Genomic DNA, 18,083 nt, shown 5'->3' with positions numbered 1-18,083 from the left:
GTACAGCACCAGCGACGGGTTCAGCATCTCCACAGAGGGGCCGGAGGGTACGGCGCCCTCTGCAGACTGCACGGGGAGCTGCACGTAGCTGTGCGTCTCGGGGTCGAAGAAGGTCTTGGTGGTGACCTGCACGGGCATGTCCACCACAAAGTACTGGCCCGAGTCGGGGTCCTGCAGCAGTTTCCGCTGGGTCATGGGGTAGGACTGGGGCATCAGGTTCGAGGACGAGGGGGGGTACGTGCGTTCTGAGCTGTTCTGACGCATTGTTGAGGGGGGGTATGTGCGTTCTGAGCTGTTTTGGCGCATTGTTGGGGTACGGCGCTCAGAGCTGTTTTGGCGCATTGTTGGGGGGTGCGTCGCTCAGAGCTGTTTTGGCGTGGCAGGAAGCCGTTTAGGGAGGGCCGTCGGGAGGGGCTGGGGTGGGGTCTGTCCCAACGCTGTGGCGGTCCCTCGGGCTGCACGGACACGTCTCTCTCCAGACTCCGACTCCTGCGGTCGCCACGGTTACTGCTGCCATTGGGACTCTCCCTCACGTACACCTGCTGATGATGCTCAGGAGCGCGCTCAGACGAGCCCCTCCCGCTACCACTGCTCCTCAGGTCTCTATGGTTACCAATGTGCCGGTCTGTGCTTTGGCTCATGTGTTTGAGGCGTGCATGTTTGGCGCTGCTCCTGCCTTCACGGTCACCATGCTGACTGGTGTGGTTCGAGTGCGCGTTGCTGTGGCGACTGCTGGGTTCTGAAGTGTGTTTCTCTGTGTTGCTGTGGTGACCACTGGGCTGTGAAGTGTGTTTCTCTGTGTTGCCGTGGCGACCGCTTGGTTCTGAAGTGTGTTTCTCTGTGTTGCTGTGGCGACCGCTGGGTTCTGAAGTGTGTTTCTCTGTGTTGCTGTGGCGACCGCTGGGTTCTGAAGTGTGTTTCTCTGTGTTGCTGTGGTGACCACTGGGCTGTGAAGTGTGTTTCTCTGTGTTGCCGCATGACCGACTTTTGGTTCTGAAGTGTGTTTCTCTGTGTTGCTGTGGCACCGCTGGGTTCTGAAGTGTGTTTCTCTGTGTTGCTGTGGCGACCGCTGGGTTGTGAAGTGTATTTCTCTGTGCTGCTGTGGTTCGGCTCTGACTCCCTTCTCTCTCTGGGCCGGTTCCTCTGTTCTGTCTCTGGATGCTTTTTGCTCCGGTTCTCCTGCTTGAGGTCTGGGTTCCCTCCCCTGCGGTTCTTCTGGTCGGGTTCTGCTCTCTCCCCGCCATGCTTGCGGTCCACTCTGTTGCTCTTCCCCTCGGCCTTCTGGATGCGGCGCGTGGTCAGCTTCATGGCTCGCCGAAGCGCCTTCTCTGTTTTGGGCAGAACGGCCGGCGGGGGCTTCTTGCCCTCGGTGCCACTACAGACAGAACCAGAGTGCTCGCTGGGGGCTTTAGAACCCTCGGTATCGTCAGCCTGAGCCGCACTTAGCACCCCCTCCTCACCCCAGGTGTCCCCTGCGCTGGTGTAGCTCTTCAGGCCTTCTGATTGGGCGCTTAGCACCCCCTCCTCACCCCAGGTGTCCCCTGCGCTGGTGTAGCTCTTCAGGCCCTCTGATTGGTCCCCTGCGCTGGTGTAGCTCTTCAGGCCCTCTGATTGGGCACTTGAGATCTCGCTGGACACGGAGCTCCGCCCTCCCTCTTCCTCCGGCACCGTCAGCATCTGCCCTCGAGGCTGCTGGGAAGGCGAGGCGGCCGGAGCGGCAGAGGCAGCGCCAACTGCAGGTGTGGAGTCCTCAGGCAGCGGAGAGCTGGCCACCTCCACCAGGATGGGAATTCCCTGCGGAGCTCTGGGGGCTTCCGACTCCTCCTCGCCCCTCTCGGAACCCCGCTCGGAACCCCGCTCGGAACCCCGATCTTCGCCCCGTTCCGACCCACTCAGGCTCTCCCGAGGGGACCAGGGCTGCGCCATCACATCCTGTAGAGCCCTGTGCAGGATGGGCCGCACTGTCTTGGTGACGGGGGAGGTGGCGAACGTGTTGTCCTTGACCTTGAACAGCACGGGCTTGCCAGGGGTCGGGGAGGACGCGTTGGACTTGCCAGGGGTCGGGGAGGAGGCGTTGGACTGGCTGGGGGTCAGGTCCTTGGGGGTGAGGGTCTGGGCCTGCTCGATCAGGCTGCGGACCCAGCCGCCCTTGTCCATGTCGCTGAGGGGAGACATCAGGCGTTCGGAGGCGTCTGATTCACTTCCTGGGTTGCTGAAGGCGCGGGAATCCCCGTCTGTCTTCCCAGAGTTCTCCTTGGGTCTGTGGGACGAGCCGTCGCCGTGTAGGGAGGGGGACGTCCCCGGGGTCTGCAGTGGGCTGAACGTGGGGGATCTGAGCTTCAGGATGTCGTGAATCGTGACGCTGTCCACTGCAGGAGCGTCTGTGTCGTGGGACGCTGGGGGCGCTGGTTTAGGCTTGCTGCTGACTTCACCAGCGGGGGCCTTCTCTTCACCTGACAGCCCCAACAGACTTAAGAAGTCTCTTGCGTAGCTCCTGCTCTGCTTTGCTCTCTGACCATTCTGAGCTGAGCTGTCTCTATCATTCTGAGCTGAGCTGTCTCTATCATTCTGAGCTGAGCTGTCTCTATCATTCTGTTTTCTCTCCTTCTGATCAGTATCTGTGTTTCTGTCTCTCACTTCCTCTGTCACCGTTCCGTTCCCCTCCTCTCTCCTCTGCGCTGCCTCACTCTTTGCTGCATACGTCATTGTAGGATCAGGAAATCCTTTCACCTTAGCGGTGTAGATCTGGGCTGAGTGCTTTGAGTTGGGTTCTGCAGTCCCTGAGAAGACTTCTGATTTAAGCTGGTTATCTGTGTGTTTTTCAGCTCTCTGGGACTCTGTGTGGGTGGCTGTTTTTGTCCTGGTGCTGGACTCCTGGTTGCTAACTGCTAACTGTTTGTTATCATTGCTAATTGCTAACTGTTTGTTATTTGTGTTAGTAGCTAACTGTTTGCTATCTGTGTTAGCAGATAACTGCTTGTTATCTGTGTTAGAAGCTAACTGTTTGTTATCTGTACTAGTTGCTAACTGTTTGTTATCTGTGCTAGTTGCTAACTGTTTGTTATCAGTGCTATCTGTTAATTGTTTTTTATCTGTGCTAGTTGCTAACTGGGCTTCCTTGTTTTGTGTATCTGCCCTCTGCTCTCTCTCCCTGTCGACGTGCACTCGATCCCTTCCTTCAGCCTTGGTGATGGACTCATCCTCTGCAGACCTCTCAGCATCTGCTTTATCCTCATCTCTCATGCCGGGCTTGCCTTTCCTAGGAGGAACAGCAGGGGGCGTTCTCGATCTCTGTGCCCTGTGTTCCCTACTAGTCCTCTCTCTTCTGCCATCTCTCTCTGAGCCGTCCTGCCTCTTCACCCTCTCTGAGCCCTGTCCTGTCCAATCAGGGTTTGTGTTATCTGTGCTGGACCCGCCCCCTCTCCCCTGTCCTCTCTCACCTGCCTCTCCCTCTCTGTTCTGTTTGGTCTGCTGGACGGAGTGCTGATGAGCAGCCTCCGCTAATCTCCCTTGACCAGCTGGGACCTGTGCGGTGTCGCCCTGCTGTACGGAGCGCAGAGTCTGGCCTCCACTCTTGACCACGGGATCATCAGTGTTCTGGCCTCTGGTTCTCGGAGCTCTGTTGGTTTCTCTGTGTCTCTGCTCGGCTGGCACGGTTCTGCTCTCCTGAACGTGCCCTCTGCCTCCACGCTGCTTGTGTTCTGTTGCTAGTGTGTTCCGGTGTTCTGTTGCTAGTGTGTTCCGGTGTTCCGATGCTAGTGTGTTCCGGTGTTCCGGTGCTGGTGTGTTCCGGTGTTCCGGTGCCGGCCTCTGTGCGTGCTGCTCGGTAGATGACCCCTGACCTTTCCGTTTCCTCTCCTCCCTCTCGGCAATGAGCTCCTCCAGCGCCATGGTGGCCAGGTCGTACTTGTGGACCGGAGCGCTCTCCTTCTTGGTGTGCTAGTGTGTTCCGTGTTCTGTTGCTAGTGTGTTCCGTGTTCTGTTGCTAGTGTGTTCCGTGTTCTGTTGCTAGTGTGTTCCGTGTTCTGTTGCTAGTGTGTTCCGTGTTCTGTTGCTAGTGTGTTCCGTGTTCTGTTGCTAGTGTGTTCCGTGTTCTGTTGCTAGTGTGTTCCGTGTTCTGTTGCTAGTGTGTTCCGTGTTCTGTTGCTAGTGTGTTCCGTGTTCTGTTGCTAGTGTGTTCCGTGTTCTGTTGCTAGTGTGTTCCGTGTTCTGTTGCTAGTGTGTTCCGTGTTCTGTTGCTAGTGTGTTCCGTGTTCTGTTGCTAGTGTGTTCCGTGTTCTGTTGCTAGTGTGTTCCGTGTTCTGTTGCTAGTGTGTTCCGTGTTCTGTTGCTAGTGTGTTCCGTGTTCTGTTGCTAGTGTGTTCCGTGTTCTGTTGCTAGTGTGTTCCGTGTTCTGTTGCTAGTGTGTTCCGTGTTCTGTTGCTAGTGTGTTCCGTGTTCTGTTGCTAGTGTGTTCCGTGTCTCGGCTGCTAGTGTGTTCCCGTGTCTGGTGCTGGTGTGTTCCGTGTTCTGTTGCTAGTGTGTTGTGTTCTGTTGCTAGTATGTTCCGGGTGTTCTGTTGCTAGTGTGTTCATTCGATGCTAGTGTGTTCGGTGTTCGGTGCTGGTGTGTTCGGTGTTCGGTGCCGACACTCTGTCGCGTGCTGCTGTTAGATGACCCCTGACCTTTCGTTTCCTCTCCTCCTCACCGACAGTAGGCTCTCCGAAGCCATGGTGGCCAGGTGGAGTACTTGTGGACATGGCGGCTCTCCTTCTTGGTGTGTGTGCTCAGCGGCTCGATCTGCATCTGGTCCAGCTGGTCGAACAGGTCTCGCTTGGCTTGGGTATTTCCCCTGAGGGACAGGACGCCCTTTGGTAGCGTGTTCCGTGTTTAACGTGCCGCCTCTGTGCTGCTGCCTGCAGATGACCCTGACCTTTCCGCTTCCTCTCCTCCCTCTCGCAATGAGTTCTCCAGCCATGGTGGCTGGGTCGTGACTTGTGGACCGTAGCCTTCTTGGTGTGTGTGTGCTCAGCGGCTCGATCTGCATCTGGTCCAGCTGGTGCTAACAGGTCTCGCTTGGCTTTTGTGGCTTCCCTGAGGACAGGGCCTTCTTCGGGCGCGTCTCTCAGGCGCTGGCAAAACTATGTCATGTTGCTCGAGACCCTCCTGCTCCTCACTGGTTACGGCTGGTGTATTTTTAGCCCTGGAGCTCTCGTTTGGCTCTGGTATGTCCATCCGGGGCAGCTGCTCGCTTGGAGTGCGCCCCGCAAAGTGCTTGGAGTGCGCCCCGCAAAGTGCTGCGTCCTTCATGCTCTCGGCCTCCTGGTGCCCCTGTCGAGTCTGAAGCTCCACTTTCATCTGCTTCAGCAGAGCCACCTCCTGCAGCTCGTCCCAGTCCCCGCACTCCTCCTCCTCCAGGAAGGCGCTCCTCTGGCTCTTGATGTAGTTGTTCTGCCGCGCGGAGAAGGCGTGTTTAGCCTCGCTGCTGGCGTCTGTCTCTCTCGTGCTGGCGTCTGTCTCTCTCGTGCTGGTCAGCGCTGACGCTGCAGCTGCTGCCGAATCCTGCTCCCTCTTCGCCGGGTGTTTTACGCGCGCTGGAACAGCAGGAGCTGATGGTTTCGCTGGCACATCTGGAGGTGTTGGCTGTTTGGGCATAGCTGATGGTTTCGCTGGCACATCTGGAGGTGTTGGCTGTTTGGGCATAGCTGATGGTTTCGCTGGCACATCTGGAGGTGTTGGCTGTTTGGGCATAGCTGATGGTTTCGCTGGCACATCTGGAGCTCTTTCCTTTAATGTCTCTCTGTCTCCTCCTCTGTGTGCAGCAGCGCCTCTGTCAAGGGGACTCACAGGTGACCGGTCGTTGCTTCTCTTCTTATTCACACTCGCTTGCGTCTCTGCCACGCTGTTCTGACCTTGCAGCTCTTTCACTCTCTCCTTGACAGATTTCTTGGGGGGCTCTCTCTCTTTCCTGATTGGCAGATTGCTCTGTCCTGCATCGCAGGCCCTGCCCTCCTGTGTCTCCATGGTAACCTTGGCGGCGTGTTGCGTGGGGTGGACGTCGTCTGCCTCAGTGTTGGCCCTCCTGTAGAGGTTCAGACTCGGGTATCCAGGGCTTCTGCTCTGAGCCCCCGAGTGCGGGGAGCCTCCCTGAGCGCTGCCCGCCAGGGGACGGACAGCTGGTCTCTCCCCCAAGCGCCCTCTCCCGCCAGCTCTCCCCTGCCCCGCATCGCACCCTCGGACCAGCTTTCCGCCTGCTGGTTCCCTGGCAAAGCCAAAGCGCTGGTGGACTCCAGCACCGGGCTCATCACTGAGGCCGTGCCGTCTGTCACCACGAGCACTGGCGTGCCCGTCTCCGCGTCCGAGAGGTCCTTCCACAGCTTGCTGGGGTCAACGGGGTCGGTGGGCCTGAACCGGGGTGGGCTGTATCGGGCCTTGACCCTCTTCCTGTTGTCCTTGAGGTTGAAGAGCAGGCTGGAGGCGATGGACCTGTAGCTCTCCCGCGCCTTAGGTGGCGGGGCCTTAGGTGACATGGGTTGCCTGGTTGCCTTGAGGATGTCGAGGGTGGCGGGCGAGAAGAGGGCGGGGTCCAGGCTCTCCGTATCCTGGCGACAGGGGAGGATGGGCGTGAGAAGGTGCGTGATGTTGAACGGCGTGGAGCTGGCCGAGCTCAGCTCCTCCATACGCCTCACTTCCTGTTTCCTGGACGGCTCGGCGCTCGTGGGCGGCCTGCTCTCCACAGCAGGAGAGCTCTTCTCCACTGGGCCAGGCGGAGCCGCGCTATGCGCCCTACCCCTGTTCCGCCGCCAGGGGGCACTACACTCCACGCTGTCTGTTGAGCGCCTCTGCTCCAGGACCGAGGGAGTCTGCGCCACAGAGGGAGTCTGCGCCTCTCCAGGCCTGGACAGCTGCTCAGCGCTGCCCCCCAGTGGCCTCAGGCCGTCCACCCCCTGCAGTCTCTCTGCTCCCTTTGACCCTTCTGCCCTCTGAGTGCTGTCTGCACCCTGGACAGTCTCCACTATTTCCGTTCTGTTCTGCACTGCGTCAGTTCTGATCTGCACCGTGTCAGTTCTGTTCTGCACCGTGTCAGTTCTGTTCTGCACCGTGTCAGTTCTCTGTGCAGTGTTTGCTTTTTGTGCATTTTCTATTTTCTGTCCTCGCTCTGCGTTTTGCACATGCTCAGTCCCCTGTGCTGTGCTGTGTCTCTGGGTGCGTTGTGAACTCTGTGCTGTTTCTGTTTTCTGTGACAGTGTGTGTTTCTCTGTCCCCTGCCCTGCCTCGAGGGCCCGTCCAGCTTCTGATCTGTGTGTGGGCTCCTGTGTGTGTGCTGGTGGGTCGCGTGTGTGTGCTGCTGTAAGCTGTCTGTAAAAGCTGGAGTCGCACCAGCGGGGGAAGCTGTCGGAGGGCAGCAGGTCGGAGATGTGCTCCTGACCGAACGGGAACTGGTTGAGGTCCTTCCAGGCCTGAAACGGGCTGAACTCGCTGTGCAGGAAGAAGTTTCGCGAGTTCAGCTTCTTTAGCTTGCTGGACCTGCTGTTTCTGGACTTGAAGGACTTCCCAGACGGGGCGCAGCTGCCGTCCCTGCCCGCCTTCTTTGTATTGGAGGGTTCGCCGTGCTTCCTGGGGTCGGCGAACTCCGCCAGCTCCCTCTGGATGCTGATCAGCGCTGACTTATCCCAGGACTCCGTGCCATTCCCACCCAGCATTCCGTTGGGCGTTTTGGTGGCGTCGCCGTTCTTGGTGAAGGCGGACAGGAGAGACGACACGTTATTGTGTTGCCAGGCAGCAGTGGTGGTGGCGCCGTTCAAGCTGCCGTGCTTCTTGGCAGCGACGCCTGGGCTGTTTTCCGGAACCTTCCAAGCGTTCTCGTCGGTCAGCGGCTTCAGCAGGCAGCCGCCAGTCAGCGGGGAGAGTCCGGTGAACTCGTCGCTGTAGACGGCCTCGTCGCCGATGCAGAGCGAGCGGAAGGCGCGGTCGGTCAGCGTGCTGACCTCACGGTCCGCCTCGTCCATCAGGCTCTCGCAGGAGCTGCTCAGGCGCCGGTGGTGGCGTGTGACACGCAGACACACACTCCGCTTGTCCAGGAGGCTCATGGTGACGTCCTGTCTCGTCACACACACACACACACACACACACACACACGTAGTCCAGTGGAGAGGGAAGGGGTGGAGAAGGTGTGTGTGCTCTCTGGTCAGGCTGGTGAGGTCACCACTTCCCTAAAAGACAGAAAGAAACACACACATCAGGAACTAAAACACGCACACACTCACACGCACACACACACTCCCACGCACACGACAAAACCTAAGCTTGGCCTTATTTAAGAGCTTCTTTAAACAGTATTATGGGACAATGTTCTATTCTGGGGATACATATTTTCAACCCAAACTTAAGATTGCCGCCCTACATATCAACACTAAAGTTGATGTTTTAATATCTGTTTTGAACATTGATGAAGTTCTTTCTTGACTAGTCTGATGTGTGTGTGCAGTGTGTTGGTGTGTATGAGTGTGTGTGGGTGTGCTGGTGTAGCTCAGACTAGTCCATCAGTGGGTCATGTCCACTGACGGGGAGAGCGTGTCTGAGCAGGTGTGTGTGTGTGTGTGTGTCTGAGCAGGTATGTGTGTGCAGTGTGTGAGTGTGTGTCTGAGCAGGCATGTGTGTGTGTGCAGTGTGTGAGCGTGTGTCTGAGCAGGAGTGTGTGTGTGTGTGCAGTGTGTGAGTATGTGTCTGAGCAGGCATGTGTGTGTGTGGGTGGGTGTGTGTGCAGTGTGTGTGTCTGTGTGTCTGAGTAGGCATGTGTGTGTGCAGCGTGTCTGAGCAGGCATGTGTGTGTGTGTGTGCGTGTGAGCAGGCATGTGTGTGTGTGCAGCGTGTCTGAGCAGGCATGTGTGTGTGTGAGCAGGCATGTGTGTGTGTGTGTGTGTGTGTGTGTGTGTCTGAGCAGGCATTCGCTGGGCTATTAGATGACCTAAATTGTTCTGGAGCTGAACGGAAAGCTCTGAGACCTTTGGGTGGCCGGTACAGTACTGGTGTGTGTGTGTGTGTGTGTGTGTGTGTGTGTGTGTGTGTGTGTGTGTGCCTGTGTAGCTCTGCTATGCTCTGACAGTACTGTCGCTTCACTATGATGTATCTGATGTTTGTGTGGGCAGTGTGTGTGTGTGTGTGCAGTGTGTGAGTGCAGCTTTGCTTAGCTCTGTCAGATGTACAGTACTGTCGCTTCACTATGATGTATCTGATGTAGGTGTGGGCAGTGTGTGTGTGTGGGCAATGTGTGTGTGTGTGTGTGGGCAGTGTGTGTGTGTGCAACAGATTTACAGTACTGTCGCTTCACTATGATGTATCTGATGTAGGTGTGGGCAGTCAGGGCTTAAATTTCACTGCGGGATTGCGGGTATTGCGCATAATTTGTTCAAGTCCCGCAACTCTAGCCATCATAATGCGAGAAATTCCCGCATACACTTTTACAGCCTGTCTGATGACGTTAATATAGCCTAATCATTAAGTGGCGAGTTGAATTGAACATAGCCTCATGCAGACGCACACACACACGGAGAGAGAGAGAGAGAGAGAGAGAACCACTTTGCGCTTACGCAAATAGGCTACGCTAACATGGCAAACTTTTACATCTGGAAAGAGCTCCTTGGTAACGATCCTGCTAGCTCAGGTCACGTCAACACTTGATCCCAGAAAGATTGTCTTCGACATGTTAGTTTTTTGAAAATTTATTGTATCTAATGACATAGAAAACATAATAATTTGCATACACATACCGCACTATGCACAACTTTTATTCACTAGCGACTATAGCCTAAAACCGTCCAGGTTGAAGGGGGCTAATTACTCCATAGAATTACTCTCGTATTTTCTTAAAGTGACAGGCACTCAATTACACCTACTCATCAGCAATGTGCACTCAATTGGACCTACACACCACATTAAAGATATGCCTAAGTGTTATAGATTAAACGTCAATATGAGGCATTCAAATTACTAAATATGTTTAGCTACTAGTAATTACTAGTAAAATGCTAAATGCATTATTAAATAAATACACTCTATATGAATTCAAAAATATATGATAGAAACATATCACATAAGCTATCATTTTCAGTGTGTGTTTGTGTGTGTGGAGAGAGTCAAGCAGAATCTAGGATGTCCACTGTTGTGAATGATCCCACTACAGTATATATTACTGATGACGTCAGGGTGGTGGGGGCCCCAAAATCAAACACTTTTTTTAAAAAAGTATCGAAGTATTGAAATCGCAATTCTTGACTTGGTATCAGAATCGACCCCCCCTCCCCCCAAATTGTGTAAATCCCCCCTACATGAATAACCTAAGGGGGGAATTCCCCCCCATTTTGAAAAATGAATTTTAAGCCCTGGCAGTGTGTGTGTGTGGGCAATGTGTGTGTGTGTGTGTGTGTGTGTGTGTGTGTGTGGGCAGTGTGTGTGTGTGTGTGTGGGCAATGTGTGTGTGTGTGTGTGTGGGCAGTGTGTGTGTGTGCAACAGATGTACAGTACTGTCGCTTCACTATGATGTATCTGATGTAGGTGTGGGCAGTGTGTGTGTGTGTGTGTGTGTGTGTGTGTGTGTGTGGTGTGTGTGTGTGGGCAATGTGTGTGTGTGGGCAATGTGTGTGTGTGTGTGTGTGTGTGTGTGTGTGTGTGTGTGCAACAGATGTACAGTACTGTCGCTTCACTATGATGTATCTGATGTAGGTGTGGTGTGTGTGTGTGTGTGTGTGTGTGTGTGTGTGTGGGCAGTGTGTGTGTGTGTGTGTGGGCAATGTGTGTGTGTGTGTGTGTGTGGGCAGTGTGTGTGTGTGCAACAGATGTACAGTACTGTCGCTTCACTATGATGTATCTGATGTAGGTGTGGGCAGTGTGTGTGTGTGTGTGTGTGTGTGTGTGTGTGGGCAGTGTGTGTGTGTGTGTGTGGGTTATTGTATTGTGTGTGTGTGTGTGTGTGTGTGTGTGGGGTGTGTGTGTGCAACAGTGGGCGCAGTACTGTCGCTTCACTATGATGTATCTGATGTAGGTGTGGGCAGTGTGTGTGTGTGGGCAGTGTGTGTGTGTGTGTGTGTGTGGGCAGTGTGTGTGTGTGTGCAACAGATGTACAGTACTGTCGCTTCACTCTGCACCGCCATGCCAAACACACACTATATTTAGGAGCCCGGCTCGGATGCCTCCTCTCCCTGCCACTGCCACATGGCCAGTGTATACACACACACACACACACGGCAGCAGCACCATCAGCCTACATATGGACAGCTCCGCTGTAAACTCCAGACCGTAGATCACACAGAGATTTATGGCATTCTCTGCCATTATACTAAAGGAGCATGCTTATATAAGGTGTTGAATGCGTGAGCTGTTATTTGTCTGTGACCACACCCTGTCGTAACCCTCTCTTATAGCACTGATGCACACTGCTGCACACTGCCTGATATACTGCCAGAAGTACTATTATTAGTATTGTAGCAGACAGTTCAAGTTAATTTACCTGACCATAGCCAGCAGTTAGCCTCCCCATTCACCTGACCATACAGTTAGCCTCCCCATTCACCTGACCATACAGTTAGCTTTCCCATTCACCTGATCATAGTTAGCTACAGTTAGCCTTCCATTCACCTGACCATAGCCAGCAGTTAGCCTCCCCATTCACCTGACCATACAGTTAGCCTTCCCATTCACCTGATCAGAGTTAGCTACAGTTAACCTTCCCATTCACCTGAACATAGCCAGCAGTTAGCCTTCCCATTCACCTGAGCATAGTTAGCTACAGGTAGCCTCCCCATTGACCTGATCATAGTTAGCTACAGTTAGCCTACCCATTCACCTGAACATAGCCAGCAGTTAGCCTTCCCATTCACCTGAGCATAGTTAGCTACAGGTAGCCTCCCCATTCACCTGATCATAGTTAGCTACAGGTAGCCTCCCCATTCACCTGATCATAGTTAGCTACAGTTAGCCTTCCCATTCACCTGAACATAGCCAGCAGTTAGCCTTCCCATTCACCTGAACATAGTTAGCTACAGTTAGCCTTCCCATTCACCTGAACATAGTTAGCTTAGTTAGCTACAGGTAGCCTCCCCATTCACCTGACCAGATCAGATATCAGATAATCAGATATTGTCCAGTGTCGCTAATATAATGAGGTATTGGCTAATATGACTAATATGATATATTAGCTAATAAAGAGATAATGGCTTATGGTTATGGTATTTAGCAGACACTTTTGTCCAAAGCGACATACAAATAACAAAAATACAACAGTTAAATGTAACAGTAACAATTAAAAAAGAAAATAAATAAATACTATAATATTAATATTTAAGAGATAAAGGCGGTTCAGGTTCAGGTTACCCATAGGCACAGTAAACTAGGTTTACAGTCAAGGAGGCAGGACATCCTTCACACTTTGTAGACCACCACATGACATACAACACACAAACCATTAAACATATAAAACATATAAAACAGACCATAGGACATGGTTAAAAACATGTAACATAAAAACATATAAACAGACAGTAGATGCTAGTAGTGCATGACCAAGGTGAGTTTGTTATGTGCAAGTAATTCTACAGTTTGTTCAACAGAGTGATTGCCACTGGGACAAAACTGTTTTTAAATCTTGTAGTCCTACATCTAGGGACTATTAGCCTCCGTCCTGAAAGGAGATTCTGGAATTACCTATTCAAAGGGTGTAGGCTATCTTCTAAGATGGCCATAGCTGTCCGCTGTAGTTGTTTAGCATACAATACAATACAATTAATGTTATTAAAATAAAGAGATAATGACTAATGTTGTTAACATGAAGAGATAATGACTAATATTAATATAAAGATATGAAGACTAATGTTGTTAATAAAAAGAGAAAATGACTAATGCTGTTACTTTAAAGAGATAATGACTAATGTTAATAAAAAGAGAAAACGACTAATGCTGTTACTTTAAAGAGATAATGACTAATGTTGTTAATATAAAGAGAAAACGACTAATGCTGTTACTTTAAAGAGATAATGACTAATAATGCTTATTATAAAGTTCTAAGTGATGTTGTTATTATAAAGAGATGACCTGTCTGTGCAGCCCTGCGGAGGGACCTAAACTCAGAGGACACTGCAGAGCTGATCTGCCTGTGAATCATATCGTGTGTGTGTGTGTGTGTGTGAGAATCATGTCGTCGTTTACAGCCTGACCGCATGTGGGCAAGCTCCGGAAATAACTCAATGGGCCTTATTTATCCCCTGACCCCAGACTATAAGCAGCGCACACACACACCGACACACACACTCAGAGCAGAACTAGGCCACTCCTTAAAAGTCCAACCATGCAGCTCATGGCCTGAGTGGAGAGAGAAAACAGCGTTGGGTTTTAATCCAAGAGTTTAGAAGTAAGACCCTCGGGAATAAATCCTCAACTACATTTCTCTGAAAAGCGTTCTTGCAAACTCTCTCTTTATTATGGACACGGCTGCTGTTTACGTCAGGCAGATCTGGGATATAAATGCCAGTTTGAGAAGGTTAGGTTTTAGCTGGGGCGCAATGAATGTGACTTTTAAAAGATTATAATTTGATCTGAGATGGCAGCAACAGTGATATCCTCCCATCTGGTAAGACATTCAACTCATCAGGTCTTACAGTAACTTCCAACCTCAAGGAATAGAACCAAACATAGAAGTGCCATATTAACTATTTAAATGCCCAACATCCTGACGCAGTGAAACACTAAACTGACTATGTACTTAAACTTTACAGAAGTTCACATAATTAATAAACAAATCTATAGGCAACACCACACTCAAGGGAAAGTGAGAGGAATGTCCATAATCCAGCAGCCAAAAGCACCGCTGGTCAGACCGGGGTTGAGGTAGTGGGTTTAGTGTTGTTGAGATTTGAGTTCATCAGTATCAGATGACACAAACGCAGACCCAAAGAGCAGGAGGTTTTCAGACTCCACTAAAAGATCTGTGAGAGGCCACGCAGAGGTGACTCTTCTACAGTGCCGCATTCCCAACCCAAAACCAACAGGAGATTCCCACCTTTTTACTCTGCTGCAGAGTTCCATTTTGGAATGGGAGCGCTGAAGGGTATTCCGAGTTAGTTTCCCAGGGTTACCAGGAGCAAGGCTCTTCTCATCTGAAGTACATAACCACAGGAGAGGTATGAGTACAGGCAGAGAGAGAGAGAGAGAGAGGGATAGAGAGAACGGGACAGAAGGAGAGAGGCAGAGACAGAGCCTACCGGTTGGCCAGTTTGAGAGATAGATGGGCCTGAGGCAGCTGCTGTGCGTGGAGCTGGAACAGGCTAGCAGGTTAGCGAGCGCACTCGCACGGCTCTGCAGGGGGCCGCTGTGGAAATGGACACGCTGCTGCGCTATTTCTGTGTGAGGAGTCACAACAGTCCGAGAGCAGAGGCAAGTCCAGCGCCGCACGCCACTCAGGTCCACTCCTCCCTTATCGCCGGCCGGCTAACTACAACGCCCCACAGCAGGCCTCCAGCGATCAGCACTAGCGGAATGGCGGACGACCCGGGTCTCACTCACCCACAGCTAACTAAAAACAACGCGGTTATAGTGCTAGCATTAGGGCTAGTTAAGAGCAGGACAGCTCAGGGCTCCAGGCAGTGCTCTTACTGCTGAGGGGCTCTCCAACTCTTTGCACCCTGACTCATGTGTCCACAAACATGGGGAAGGGGGGGTGGGACAAATTTAGCCCCTTGCATCACACACACACACACACACACACACACAAGTGCTTTAAGTGGGCTGTGAGAGGCCTTTGGGGTCTGGGCAGCACAGCTGGTCAGGGTGTTAGCATTAGCATGCCCATTGTCCATACTTGTTTACTTCAGTCAAGTCAGAGAGCACCAGCAGCTGTCTCAGAGCAACAAGCCCACAGTCTCCCCAGGGGTTTCTGAATGAGTGCGTATCTCTGACAGTCTCTCACTGACTGAGACTATAGGAGTGTCATCACAACCTTTCCTTTCCTAGTAATGATGGCATTGTACAATTTGATCTGATATTAGTAATTAGTCTTTGATTTGTTTCATTTTGCAATATTTATTCTTCCATAATAACATGAAAAAACTCAATGATTTCCTGCCATTAGCTATAGTTTGAAGCTGTGACAAATTTCCAATAAATATCCTCCATTTCCATGGCGATATGACATGTTTCATTTCCTGTATTTCTGTCTCGGGGAAGTCTGTGTGTCCATTTCATACTGAGATCTGTCCTGCATTTTGTGTACACACACACACACACACACACAGTGTGAATGTTTCCATGAGAGACTGATGGTTGGTATGTTGTCCTGCAGTGCTGTTGCCTTCTACACACACACATACACACACACACACACACGGCAAGTCGAGGTAAGTTTTCTTTATGAGCAGTCAAAAGAACAAAGAAAAGTAAATAAGTTGTGCATTAAAACAGTTGTAAGGACATAGTCATGTAAAGATTGCTCACACTAAAGGAATGTAAAGTATGCAGGTAAAGATTGAATAAGTAGGCCTAAATAAGGAGTAGTTCCAATTAGACACAGACTCAGCTCTGGTTGGAGATCTCCAGCCAGGGAGAGGAGGCTAAACGCAGGTAAACACCGTTTACGCACCTCCTGAAATTCAGAAATAGCGTTTACCCACCTCCTGAAATTCAGAAATAGCGTTTACCCACCTCCAAAGTGCGTTTATCCACCTCTGCATCAAAGATTGGTCACTAGCCTACTACACTACATGGACTATCGCGTCTCATGTCATGGATGGAGTTTAAAAATGGACATCCGCCAGTTTTTTAAGCGCCGTCAAGACGGCAGCCCTCCCCCTGACGCCAGCAAACGGCCTCGGCTACAAGACCACAGTGAGTGAGCTCCTGAAAACAGTACTAAACGTTGTGTTTTTAAGGTTAATTTGGTTCACGGTAACGTTAGATTCATGCCACTGACTCAACAGGCCACAGCATTGATTAGGTTACTCCTTTCAGACACGAAGTGATGATGATGATGTGGAGGCCCAACTGCAGCACCACCACTAGACCTAGACTAGACTAGACTACACCTGATGATGATGCAGCACTACACCTGATGATGATGCAGAACTACACCTGATGATGATGCACCACCACTACACCTGATGATGCAGCACCACTACACCTGATGATGATGATACAGCACTACACCTGATGATTCACCACCACTACACCTGATGATGATGCACCACTACACCTGATGTTGATGCACCACTACACCTGATGATGATGCAGCACTACACCTGATGATGATGCAGCACTACACCTGATGATGCAGCACTACACCTGATGATGATGCAGCACTACACCTGATGATGATGCAGCACTACACCTGATGATGATGCAGAACTACACCTGATGATGATGCACCACCACTTCACCTGATGATGCAGCAGCACTACACCTGATGATGATGCAGCACTACACTTGATGATTCACCACCACTACACCTGATGATGATGCACCACCACTACACCTGATGATGATGCACCACTACACCTGATGATGATGCACCACCACTACACCTGATGATGATGCAGCACTACACCTGATGATGCAACACTACACCTGATGATGATGCACTACACCTGATGATGATGCAGCACCACTACACCTGATGATGTTGCAGCACTACACCTGATGATGATGCACCACTACACCTGATGATGATGCAGCACCACTACACCTGATGATGATGATGCAGCACTACACCTGATGATTCACCACCACTACACCTGATGATGATGTACCACTACACCTGATGATGATGCACCACTACACCTGATGATGCAACACTACACCTGATGATGATGCAGCACCACTACACCTGATGATGATGCAGCACTACACCTGATGATGATGCACCACTACACCTGATGATGCAGCACTACACCTGATGATAATGCAGCACCACTACACCTGATGATGCACCACTACACCTGATGATGATGCAGCACTACACCTGATGATGATGCACCACTACACCTGATGATGCAGCACTACACCTGATGATAATGCAGCACCACTACACCTGATGATGCACCACTACACCTGATGATGATGCAGCACTACACCTGATGATGATGCAGCACTACATCTGATGATGCAGCACTACACCTGGTGATAATGCAGCACTACACCTGATGATGATGCACCACTACACCTGATGATGATGCAGCACTACACCTGATGATGATGCACCACTACACCTGATGATGCACCACTACACCTGATGATGCAGCACTACACCTGATGATAATGCAGCACCACTACACCTGATGTTGATGCACCACTACACCTGATGATGCGGATGTTGCTGAATCTACAGTATTCTTGTTTGGAGGCACAAGTCAGTCAGTTCTTTAACTAGCTGGAAACCGGTGTAAGGAAAGTGTTGGAGTCATGTGGTCAGTACAAGGGTAGGAATTTCACCCCTTACGTTGGCCGAGATGCCCCTTTGAAAATCAGAGGTTTACAGGCCACTGTGGCCTTGGTGCCCCCTTCTCTCAATATTCTGGTTTGCGTCGGACTAATAGCGTATTTTATTAGCCTATGGCCTGACAAAATAATCTTTCACAGCGCAAATTATTGTAGCATTTTACGCAGTGGAAAAGTGACAGCGCACGGCAAGAAAGTAAGTGCGTCCAGATTCCCATTATTCTCAGTTGAACTACTTGCGAAGTAGCCTACTCGTCATACAGGCATCACAAGAATCACATCACATGAAAGAGCTTTTTCTCAGCTTTTAAAAGATGTTAGCCATTTGGTGAACAGTTCGCGAGACAAATAAATACTATGATTAAATTGAATCATAAATTCTAGGATCTGCGCCCATCTCCCTACCCATTCATCTTGGAATACTTAACGAACCCTTCGTTCAAAACATGGCAAACCATCAAAATAAGCAGGAGACCTTATCGAACACAAAGGTTTAAATCAGTCCCCTGTACAGTTCCAGAGTAATCCGGTTTTGAATTTGTAGCAAATTTCGACATGCATGTCTCCAAATTTGGGCTTTAAGTTTCACAACGTGTTTAATTTTTTTCCTATGTGATTTCATAACATGC

At 51.1% G+C, this 18,083-nt stretch overlaps 2 protein-coding genes across 2 annotated transcripts; both read right to left on the bottom strand.

Annotated features, from left to right (window-relative positions):
* Nucleotides 1-352: 352 nt before the first annotated feature.
* On the bottom strand, nt 353-6,489 carry LOC125296833 (serine/arginine repetitive matrix protein 1-like). The gene is made up of 3 exons (XM_048246937.1): nt 5,093-6,489; nt 4,757-4,852; nt 353-3,934 (listed from the first exon to the last, which is right to left on the bottom strand). The coding sequence occupies exons 1-3, from the start codon at nt 6,001-6,003 to the stop codon at nt 685-687; spliced, it is 4,257 nt and encodes a 1,418-aa protein (XP_048102894.1). The 5' UTR covers nt 6,004-6,489; the 3' UTR covers nt 353-684.
* On the bottom strand, nt 6,072-14,641 carry LOC125295956 (cardiac-enriched FHL2-interacting protein-like). Its single transcript, XM_048245539.1, has 3 exons — nt 14,232-14,641; nt 14,030-14,126; nt 6,072-8,192 (listed from the first exon to the last, which is right to left on the bottom strand). The coding sequence occupies exon 3, from the start codon at nt 8,067-8,069 to the stop codon at nt 6,072-6,074; it is 1,998 nt and encodes a 665-aa protein (XP_048101496.1). The 5' UTR covers nt 8,070-8,192; nt 14,030-14,126; nt 14,232-14,641.
* Between the last annotated feature and the right edge of the window lie 3,442 nt (nt 14,642-18,083).

The sequence above is a fragment of the Alosa alosa genome, chromosome 6 (assembly GCF_017589495.1).
Source record: "Alosa alosa isolate M-15738 ecotype Scorff River chromosome 6, AALO_Geno_1.1, whole genome shotgun sequence".
In the NCBI taxonomy this organism is placed as follows: Eukaryota; Metazoa; Chordata; class Actinopteri; order Clupeiformes; family Clupeidae; genus Alosa; species Alosa alosa.
Note: the sequence above shows the minus strand (reverse complement) of the source record. Positions and strands in the feature narration are given on the sequence as shown.